The sequence below is a fragment of the Bemisia tabaci genome, chromosome 6 (genome assembly GCF_918797505.1).
Source record: "Bemisia tabaci chromosome 6, PGI_BMITA_v3".
Taxonomy (NCBI): Eukaryota; Metazoa; Arthropoda; class Insecta; order Hemiptera; family Aleyrodidae; genus Bemisia; species Bemisia tabaci.
Genome location: NC_092798.1, coordinates 40,585,532 through 40,597,325, shown reverse-complemented (window position 1 = coordinate 40,597,325; position 11,794 = coordinate 40,585,532). Strand labels below are relative to the sequence as shown.

Below are 11,794 nucleotides of genomic sequence, written 5' to 3'. Positions count from 1 at the left end.
TACCAAAGGTGGACCCAAGAACGGCCCTTATCGAAACCTCTCAATTCCTATCAAAATTTCTAGTGATAATATCTAAAAAGGAAATTAACGCGTAGATTGTATTTTATTGCACTCCAAGTAGTCCAAGCAGTCCAAGTATAAAACCCGTATTCATGTTATCCATGTGTCTATAAAGTCATTGTCGATTTTTGACCGTCCGCGGGGAAATATGCCCTGCATGGTGCTGAAGAAAATCAAAGTGAAGCTTCACGTACCACAGGGAGAAAAATCAATGGCTTTATAAAAAAATTAGTGGTTCATATGGAACACCACTATTAGTCGTAAATAAACTAATGATTCTCGATCTGTGAACCATACTAAGGTATCTCGTAACATTCTATAAGGTATATATTTACCATTACCAAGGTAGTATGTGTATGTGCTATTATTATTATTATAAGTTGTCTTTAATATTATTAGAGGTGTTCCATATGAACCACTTATTGGTTTATTAGCCATAGCTGAGTGCAGTGCTTCAGGAGGTATCCTGCAAAAATGTTCAAATGGAAACTTTTTCTTTCTTTTGGTAAGAATCCGTTCACAGAATTTTCACGGTCCTTATGGATCTATTCTCAAGTTTCGGTAGAAATTCAGATTTCAAAGAGGTGACGACACGGGTTCAATGATTGCACCATTTCAATATCATTCATTCCCAGTATTTATTATGTATAGAATATCTCGACCTCTATCATTCACAATACTGAACTTGATCATTTTATCAGTTAAGATTAAAATCCAGGTTTTCATTTACATTAAAACAGCAGTTTCTAATTTTATCATTGCCTACCCATGAATCGCAGGTAATGAAAAAGCCGAGGTATTGTGTACGTCCCTTCACTGAAGCTTTCGAAACGTTCGCAATACCTCGGTTTTTTTCATTGCCTGCTCTTACAATGGTGATGTTCAACTTAAAATCTGTAAACCTTTTTAAATCATTCTCATTGCTTTTAATATTATCGCGGAATAATCTTAATGGGTGTACAAAAATGTATTACAATGAGGTGGAAGATGAGTGAATGAAGGAACAACTTACTTTTTTCATCGTTGCACAAAACTGAGCATGTAATAAGGAAGCCCAGAGCAACCAGGTGCTTTAGCAAAATCATTACGAGCCAAAAACTAAGAGACGCTGAAACGTTTTAACTAAACCACTTCTATCGAGTCTGGCCATTGATCAAGTGACATGGGTCGTATTAAGGTGGGCTCATGAAGGGTTCCCGAATTCGACTTACAGGAAACAGTCGTAGGTTTGACTTTCTTTCTCCATGACGCGACCCACACAAAAAATGAATTAATGAACAGCTGTTTTGCAACTGCATTAAGAGTTTTCCGATTCGGAAAAAAATGCTTGACGTTCGAATATGCCTCCCCAGACGTGATTATCCCTCTCACTACTTGATCTAGGCCATGATGCATGTGCCTAGTTTCTCTTCACAAAGGCGTTATGGGTGTTTTTGTCCGATTAAAAAATTCTTCGCATGAAAGTGGAAGGTTATCTCAGAGATTTCATGTGAAACACTCCAAAAATGCACCTGGAATGCACTCATCATTTCGCAAGTCATGAATCGGTTTTTAGGCATTATTTCCTCTTTCGTGACAAAGAGATCTGTTCTATCATTCTTAATGAATTATTCTCCATTAAAAAACCTTAGCTTGTGTTGATTATAACCTTTTCGAAAAAGAGCTTAAAGTTCTGGACCTACGAGCCGTGTACCCCAATAATGGAGCCATTGGCGGATCCAGAAAATTGGCAACGTTTTCTTTCTCCAATATAAAACCTATGGAAATATATCGATTCTTAGAGGGGCCAGGTGCTCCGACAAGAATCGATTATTTAACACAGATTTGGATGGAGGACTTCCGGTGTTGCCAAATTGCTAGATCCGCATCTGGGAGCTCGGCGAATAAAAACGACGGACCCAGAAAACTTCAGTAACTCAGTATAAAAAAGGTCAATTGGTTAAATTATTTTCGCGTCAGCCTCAGTGGTGTAGTGGTCAAGGCAGTTCGCTGCCAACACTGAGGTCCCGGGTTCAATCCCCGGAGGTGACTGATATTTGAGGACACTCAAATATCAGTCATCGTGACTGTGGATGACTATGCCACTCCAATACCCTGACCCTTCGAGGTTACAGGGTGCGGGAGGGACATAGTCACCCAGTAAGTAATCCGTCTGCACTGTTCGACTGGGTTGTGAAAAATCGGTAATCACTCGTAGTGTGCGCGACTGCCAGCGCTACCTATCAGTGTAGATTGCATCAACATAGTCCAACTCGGTGGAGGCATGGTCGTGCTCCGAAAGTCCGTGCTCTGCAGCGTCTGCCACAGTCTTTGATAAGACCTTCCGTTGGCTATCAGACGGCCGCTGAGCCTTGCGGAAATATAGATGATACTCAATGTGTCAATAGTACGAAGATATGTTAAGGAGTACGGTCCAACTTCGGGGTGCACGACGGCAGTTGCCAGTTGCCTTGGCCCCTTGAGGGCGCCTCGCCGGCCAGCCCGGCCTTACTTACTTACTTACTTACTTACTTACTATATTATTTTCGCAAATGAGTACGGCCTTCAGCGTATTTTAGGGCGAAATTTTATTCTCTCATTTATAATATTTTACTGGAAAAATTAGTGGAAATGTTATTATCTTCTTTCATTTGTAACCTTGTTCAAGAATTATTGGTAGACATGTTAGGAACGGCTAGAAAAAGCTCTTTACTTATTGTAGTTAAGGGGTCATCTGGGCCAAAAGGTATTGGTCATTACTTCACAAAAGACGTTTGAGGCACATCAACCATGCACAGTTTCACTTATTGTTTTGTGCAACGATCAAAAGGGAAGAAACTCGGAACAGTAGCATACCCTCACCTACCTCCGTCCATTCAGTTTCATTTCACAATGGAGGATTTGGATCAATCCAATTAAAAAAAATTTTCGTCAAGAATAATTATCTATGATCTAGGGCACTGAATTGATAGGAATGGTATCAGTATTTACCGCATAACTGCAAAAGACAAACATTATTATTGTTCATTACATTATCTTTATTATTCTTGCACATTATTATATTACTTTATTTTAATAAAAACACACTAAAATACAAAAAACAAATGGGTATACAAGGCTAGAGGATACATAAACAACCAGGACGTTTCGGGCCAATTACATGCCCATTCTCAACTGGAACAGAAGCTAAAAAATGTAAAAATTAAAACGAGAAAATGAGCATGCAACTGATCGAGGTAGGAATCAGTGCAAACTCCTGCAAATCAGTGAGTTTGCACTGATTATATTTCATACTTTTTAGGGGCTAGAGTATGCAACCCGTACTCAATCACAAAAAAATAGAAGAAAGGCACAATTTTCACAGTTTGAAATTTCTGAAATTTCATGATCTGTTTCACGTGAAATTCCGAAATTTTCATTTCCCACTGAGTCAGTTAGCAATTTAGTTTCATTTACAATTTCCTCGACACATCTCCTCCAATTTCCCGGGTTTTCCCCAAACGGATCATCCAAATTGCCAGATTCCTGGAAAATTTTGAGTTATCACCCGCTACGCCCGATAAAGATTTTTCGACCGATCCGGCAACCATGTCGGCGAGTGGCGGGCAAATTTAACATGCACAAGAGCAAGGGCAGTTAGGGGCCCCGGCCGGGGAAGCAATCGACGGGCCGGCTTGGCGCGGGGCAATTAAAAAGATGAATGGTGAAATAATGGAGCGTGTCAACGATTCCGACGGTAATCCGAAAATCGGGGCACCGGTGCACGGTGACGTAGTATTAACATATGAATCGCGGAATCGGGAATTAATTCGGTCCCGATAAACACCGCCCCGCGCTCCAACCAGCGTTGCCGCAGAAAAAGGGAAAATGCCACAGTCTCAATGATAATCATGCACTGAAAAAAAAATCTCGGTGTATTTACTAAGAATAGGGTAAAATTACCAAGAATTCAGGGTTCTATCTGATCCCAGTTTTTTCTTGGTAAGATTACCATTTATGGAATTGGTAATTTTACCGAGAAATCTCGGTAAAATTATCGACTTTCTCGGTAATTTTACTGGACCCCGGTAAAAACGCCAATATTTTTTATCGACTGTGGTAGAATTACCAAGATAAAATGGCAAAGTTACCGGAAATTGATTACCAATAAAAGTGGTATTTTTACCTGAAAAAAACAGTAAAAATACCGGTTTTCAGGTAAGCTCACCAGTCTGTTTTGGTAAAATTTCCAATAATTGGTAAAAAAATGAGATGGTAAAGGTACCAACGGACCTTGGTAAAAACGCCGATAATTTTTGTTCAGTGTGTTCTGGAATCTGTTTGAACTGTTCTACTACTAATTGGACTACGTTTTGCAATTCGGAAGTATAATTGGACTGAGTTAAGCAGAAAGGAACCAACCCACATTTCGGAAAAAATTGAGTTATGAGTGGTTTTGAACTCAGCCACTGCTCTACTATCTATCGCCAAAAATTCAAAGTTTTTGTTGGAGCAAATTTTGCAGAAATTAAACTTGAAGTTTATCTTTTACATTGAGTCTTATGCAGGAGCTAAACTATGAGCATCTTTTTCTCGGTTCGATCCCGATGTGGCTTGGTTCCTTTCTGTTTAACTCCGTCCAATTTCTGGCTCATTTTTAAAAACACTCATGTGTATAGGAAAACAAATGGTACACATCGACGGTGTAAGTCGGCAATCACATAACTCGTTTGCGGCGTCTGGAAAGCTCCGCTTCATTTTGCAACAAGGAACCACTATGTCACAAAAATTACGCAACTTAGCAAATATGTGAATAACATTTCTCCATTGATATTTCATATACCACCATTTGGATATGAGATATTTTACCAACTTATTCCGCACCACGGGCTCCCAAAATAAGAAATTTATTTTTGAGGGTCAGTATGAATGGAGAATTTGCATGCAAATTTTTTATTGCTTCATCTGGAAGTGCTTAAAGAGCTGATTTCACAGTATTTTTTGTAGTTTTTTTCCGATATGGGAAACAGTATAAAAATAGATTCAAAATTGAGGAAATGTATCGCCTAGTGACGTCATCTGACGGCATTTCACATTTATACACACGTATATTTTAGCAGATTAGATCATTTTGTCTATCCTCTCCATCAATTGTTCAATTCGTGAACCAAGAGTATTTTCGTGTTCAGCTCACTCAGTAGTTTCCACTTAAACACGGAATTTCATCAAATTTCAGACACCTGCAAATTCTCTATTTTCAGGTATCAATAGTGGATTTGACTTACCGTCATTCACACAAGCGCACCTACGTTCAACATTTATCGACGCCTGTCCGTTCAGCGTAACGGTCCACGAAAGAGCCAATTGAAAGGGTGGAACCGCATATCATGAATCCGACTCGCTCGAGCACAATCTGACAGAGGAGCTCTCATTCATTATTTTTACGAGCTGCAGTTTAAATGGTTTACGCGGCTGGTATGAATATTTAATCTGCGATTGATATTCATTCGGTGCACGGGTTGGATGCGAGGATGCAGTCTCATCAACGCCGAAGTAGACCCGATGAAATAATGTTCATCTATTCTGATAACCGCGACAACTCTAGGGGCCGCCTATTCTGCAAAAACCACTAATCTGCGTGCCTGATTTCCGTAGCAGTTAAGCGACTACGTGTAGATTTATGGACTCAGCTCTTTAAGGTAATTCGATGGACGCTATATTGCGTCAGAACGACACGCGATACGGCGCATCGATTGGTTCCATTTTTTCAGCTATACTCGTCATTTTTCTCGAATTTTGAGATCGCGATTCTGTTGTCCGGAGATTAAAGAGTTCACGTACCAATTTTGACACGGAAATTCAACGTAATTAAGGCGTGGTTTTTTAAGAGGAATAAACTCGCATTCGATACTGATATCGAAACTGCACTCAAATGCGATATTTTCCCTCGTAAAAACCACGCCTTTATTAAGTTGAATTTGTTCGTCAAAATTGGTGAGTGAATTCTTTAGTCTCCTGACAACAGAAGTGGGATCTCAAAATTAAAAAAAAATGACAAGTAGCTGATATCATGGAACAAATTGATGCGATATATCGCACGTCGCTCTGACACAAATAACGGCCACCGTTGAAACCGGGAAAATATCGCATTCGATACTGATATTCAAACTGCACCCGAATGCGATATTTTCCTTTTTAAAGAACCACGCCTCGGAAAAAAACACATTGGATCTAGAGTCCAGACTCTTGAAAACATTGACAAGAAAAAATACTCTTGATTCAATCAGATTTTTGCCTAGATCAAAAGGAAATCCGCTTAAATTAAGAGGCTTGGTTCTTTGATTTAAGCAAAAATCAGATTGAATCAAGAGTATTTTTCCTTATTGATGTTTTTGAGAGTCTGGACTCTACAACCAATGTGTTTTTTTTCCAGTGTTGAAATTGTTTGTCAAAATTGGTAAGTGAATACTTTAGTCTCCAAACAACAGAAGTACGATCTCAAAATTTGGAAAAATGACAAGTAGCTGAAATAATGGAACAAATTGATGCGATATATCGCATGTCGCTCTAACACGAAAAACAGCAACCGTTGAATCACCTTAAATGTCACGTATCGTGTTCGTTTCGTAGTGTTCTTTTTGCTCATCCCTCTTGCTTACACTCAATTTTAAAATTCGTCAACATGTGGGTCACGCTGAGAGTAAACAACTTTAATTGTTTTAATTTTTTTTTTATCAAAAAAGAGTTTACCTGTGAAAATTTTTGGCGTTCAAAATACTGAGTGATATTTCATAACAATCAAATTGATACGAGTTTCAAGGCTTTAAGGTCAATGAAGTAAGAACGTGGGAACACCAAGTCGTGTAAGGAGTATTAAAAATTTTTCTTCTAATTTTGGAGCTCTTATAAAAAGATTGTTTTTCCATGTCTTTTTTGGAACCTTGAAAGTTTCCTTTTCTTAATTGCGAGGAAACATATACTTTTTAAACTGCGTGAGCAGACTTTTCTGTCGATAATATAAACACACGCATTTACAAGAATTTCTTTAGAGTCAGTTAAAAAGGGTGACTTTAAAAGCTGAGTAAATTAGTTCATATCTAGTGAACGTGCCCTATACATTGTCGTAGTTTCCTCCCACAATATTTGCGATGAACGATTTTTCACTTCTGGATTAAGAAAGGAAACGTAAATAAGACTAAAAGAGGTGGAATTTATCGCACACTCCGTCGTCTTCAAAAAATGTTTTCGGATTAAAAGTCCTGAGCATTTTGTCAACTGCCCTAGAAGTTGAGCTGATCACTTTATGGTTTGATGCGTGAACACTCCAAATTCTTCTGCCAGTTTATCCTGATGATTCCTTCCCAGCACTCGAGATTTCAGCAAACCAAAAGATATCAACGTCGACTGATACGTTTAATTTTAAGTCATTAATTTCAGTAATTCGTTGCCCTTCAGTCGGAAAAACGTAACTTAATTTCAGTGTTGTAAAATCTCCATTCTTGCATTGTTTTCTTTAAAAGATAACTGTTTAGAGTTTGTAACTGAAAATTTCACCGATTTTTCTTAACTGTACGCAAAAACCAGCAAAATTTTGAGCACAAATTATCTATACTATAAGCTCCGAGACCTCCTAATTTTGCGAAACTGGTAACGCTTAGTTCCAGCGTTCTACCAAGCCGATTTTTATAATTTTTGCGGCTATCGACGGGCAATTGTCTCTAGATAAGCCAACTCTTTTCAGATTTTCAAAATATGGCCCAGGATTTTTTATATTAAGTGGTATCTATACTATAAGCTCCGAGACCTCCTAATTTTGCGAAACTGGTAACGCTTAGTTCCAGCGTTCTACCAAGCCGATTTTTATAATTTTTGCGGCTATCGACGGGCAATTGTCTCTAGATAAGCCAACTCTTTTCAGATTTTCAAAATATGGCCCAGGTTTTTTTATATTAAGTGGTAAAGTTGCGAATTCTCCCATTTAAACAATGTAAATTTATACTTTTTGTCATAGTTCGTTTGAGCGTTCTACCGGGCCGATTTCCAAGTTTTTTGCGGTAATCGACGGGTAATTGGCCCTAGATGAGCCCGCTCTATTCAGATTTTTGAAATAGGACCCAGGTTTTTTTACAATCACGTTATAAAAGTGAGTGAATTTTCAGAATGCTCCGAGACTGCTACCGCTATGCGCGGGAGGATGCGCAGTGGTCAAGGAGGTTGCGCAGTAGCATGTGTAGCCTGCGCATCAGCTCTACACTTATCTACACAAGATTTGACTGATTCCGTCAAGACGAGCGGTGGCCGAGTCGTCAAAGACGTCGGAAGCGTCCACTCAGATCATGGTGTGGGTTCGATTCCCACATCCCGATATACTTAATTAATACCTGATTATCAATGATCGTTGTTTTACTGCAATATTTCATCAAGCAGTCATTTCAAAACGCGTCCTTTAGACTTAAAAAAAAAATGTGTTTCTTTATTCATCAAAACCAAAAAGTATTATATTCTAAAAGTAAAGTATATCTCATATCGTAATTTTTTAGGGGAAAAATAAAACTAACACCGATAGGAGGGTAAAAATAGGGGCGCGAAGCGGCCCATTGACGGCGCGGAGCGCCTTCAGGGGGTTGGGCCGCGTAGCGGCCAGGGGGCGTAGCCCCCTAGTTTAATCATATCCTCCTAAAAAATTAAATTGTTTGAGTTAATTTCGCAACCTTGGAATCAGTGTTCGAAACTCATTTTTGAGTTTCAGGAGCCATGTGAACTACCAAACTCGACTTTTAGGGGCCTGAAGATTTTTTAGGTGCCGAATTGACTTTTTGTCTACATATCGCGGCGCATTTACTGAAAAGTTAGAATATGGTGCCGACCGCGAAACAGAAAAATTATGATTGTTTTAGGAGGGGGGGGGGATTTTAGGGGCCACGTTGGCGCAGAACCCTCATTTTTTAGGCGTCATGCCCGATCTCTTAGGCGCCTTGGTGCCTGTGAGTTTCGAACACTGCTATGAATGGAGTTACATTTCTTTGTATGGGCGAGGGCGAACTGTAATAATGTAAGGACGAGGCGTATACGTGCAGTGTGCATGATGTAGCAGGTCCAAGACAACACGGAACTATCCACCGCCGAAACAACTGCCCCACACTTCCCTCGCTTCAGCCCCTGACTTTTTCCTGACCTAAACAAACGGACGAATCCAGCCGTTTGTCTTCCTTTCCGTAACTTACATTTCGAGCCAGTCGTAATGAGAAAAACTGCACCCGAACAGTGGCGTGGCGTGTTTTGCGATTTATCGAATGATCCACCATTTAAGCGCATGGAAAAGGATCGATAATCAGGGCGTTCGCGACGAACCCTTAAAAATCGATTCTTTACCACAGCTTTAAACGGCGAAATATCGATAGTCAACCGCCACTGCACCGAGAGCGAGTTCGCGAAAATGGAAGAAACCTCGTCGAGGTTAGCTCCAGCTCATCCCTTCGTCTCACTTTCCCTTGTAACCTGTGCAGCCACCCCCTCGTCCCTTCATCCCCGCGCCCCATTATCCTTCAATCCGAGGTGCGCAGAGGTGATACTCCCGCGTGGGAAGTTTATCTCCAGTGCTCGAAATCAAACAAACTTTTTTATCTCTCTCCCAGCGCTTTTATTTCCATCTTGAGCGGGTTGTCTGTGTATTTCACTCCGCTTTCTCGGAGCGTTGCCGGTCTAAACACTCGAGAGCGGTGTTTAGTTTGCGGAATCGGGAAGCACTCCAAAGTTGGATTGCACTTCGCAGTAGGAATTTACTCGAGTTGCAATCCCGCGTAGATTTTGTCGCCTCTTTTATCTTGTAAGAAGCTTAAACTTCATGAACGGTTGTATTTTTACAAGGACAAAAAGTGTCATTCGAACAGGACATCGCGTAAATTTCGTTTAATGATCAGCTTTTTTATTTTCATGGACTGATTGCGGTAGATGCACGAGTCGTATACTGCCGTACTTAGGAAGAACGCCGTATGAACATTCGAGAGTTACCAAATTTCCTCCGGTAAAATGTTTTTTTGAGGAAACTTATGAAAATTTCTCCTTGAGATTTTCAGGAACTTTAGGTGAAATCGCGAACAAAATTATCTGGAAAATTAGGAGGAGAATATTCATAAGTTTACCAGGAAATGTGTGTTTTATCAAAGGAAATTTGGCAACGTCGGAAGGCTCATACGGCGTTCTTCCTTCCCACGGCAGTATAGACCGTAAGTTGGACTTTTTCGGTCAACGTGCGTTAAAAACCCAGAGAACTAAAACAAGCAGTTCCAACGCCCAAGCGTTGAAGGGCGCTTCTTTGACAAAGCATATTACTACCAACTTATGTACCCGAAGGCTGGCGAAGATGGAATTTGAAGAGGGATTCTTTATACGCAAAATCCTTCAAAGCTACAGATCGACCGCGAAGATCTGAAACTTCCCACAAGCATTTTGTGACAAGCGTAAGTTGGTGGTGAATGGAAACATAAAGGATCCACTGTAAATCAGACGACGGGAAAGAGCGGCGGAACCTCTAAAGCTGGTGCGTCAACGCGATCTAGCGGACAGCGGCGTCGCGACGCCGCGAGGTAGGGCGCGCAGGTCGCGGGGGAGCGGGGGGGCCGCGTCAAGAGGAGTTCAGCCAGGGGGAAGGGAAGCGCGGGTCGCGGGGAAGAGAGGGACCGGCCGGCCGGCGGTGACATCGGCCATGGATGAAAATATAGGCAGCGCTAATGTCTCCGCTAACTGGAGTTGGGGGTCCTTATTCATTCTCATGGTCCATGACATAACCTTAAACCTTCCGCTCAATGCCGCAAACAGCTGACGTGTCGATGCTGCGCCAATAAAATGAACCAATCACAAAGTAGCACAGTAATACGTCACTAAAATGAAGAGATCACGTGACTGTTCGTAATATTTTCAAATCGATCTGAAAGTACTGCCTCGGATATAAGTATTTAAAGCATTAGGAGGCCCTAAAATACTTTAACCAGGTAATACGTTCGTGCGAGATTGTTATGCTTAAAAGCAAAACATTTCACGAAAACTTTTACGAATACCAGATGCAGAAAAAAATCAAATTTTCCCGGGTGTACCAGAATGGCGTCATTACCCATAAGGCAAAAGGGCATGTAGTATAGTACATGTTACATCGGGGGAGTCGAACGGTTGGAAAGGGCGCATCTGGTACCCAGAAGCGCCCAAAAGGCTGGTGTTTTACTATTTTGGTGGAGTGTTTCAAACAGTCGAGTATTGTATAGAGTGATGCTACTGGATCAGAAAGTATACTAATGGTTATACAAGAAACACCTGTACCCCGGTTTGCGTTATTTTAAATTTTATTTTATTTTAAAGGAAAATCGAATTTATCAAACATTTTCATGAGTTTTATTTTTAATTTCCATCTCTCTAAACGCTCAACAGAATGAAAATCAGCAGTATTAGATTGAAGATTACTAAGAAACAAATGAAGGTTGATAATTGTTGATTAAAAATAACCTAATGAAATTAATGAGATGTAACAGATGACCTCACTACAAAACATTAAGTTATTTTTATTCAAACATGTTTGCAATGAGCAAGGCGAATTATAAATAAAATAAACTAACTGATTTTAGCTAAAATGCAAGTTTTGTTACTTGATTAATTAAACATTATTTGTTAGGTTATGACTCTTTAAATCAGTTATTTTATTTATCTTTATCTTTATTTTTCCTTTTACTGTTTCTTCGCGAAAAATGTTAATAATAACGCCAATTCGACAACTACACTTCGTAGC

General features: G+C 40.1%; 2 protein-coding genes across 3 annotated transcripts in view; one reads left to right on the top strand and one right to left on the bottom strand.

Annotated features, from left to right (window-relative positions):
* Positions 1-1,257, bottom strand: part of LOC109036484 (uncharacterized) — a 52,475-nt gene extending 51,218 nt beyond the window's left edge. Inside the window, exon 1 of one of the 2 annotated variants that reach the window (XM_072301240.1) lies at positions 1,073-1,257. In XM_072301240.1, the coding sequence (XP_072157341.1) occupies positions 1,073-1,145 (73 nt within the window). In that variant the 5' untranslated portion in view covers positions 1,146-1,257. The remainder of the gene's footprint in view (positions 1-1,072) is intronic. The other variant, XM_072301241.1, reaches the window with a different exon arrangement.
* Positions 1-11,794, top strand: part of RapGAP1 (Rap GTPase activating protein 1) — a 711,927-nt gene that overhangs the window by 148,323 nt on the left and 551,810 nt on the right. The gene's annotated exons all lie outside the window — the stretch shown is intronic.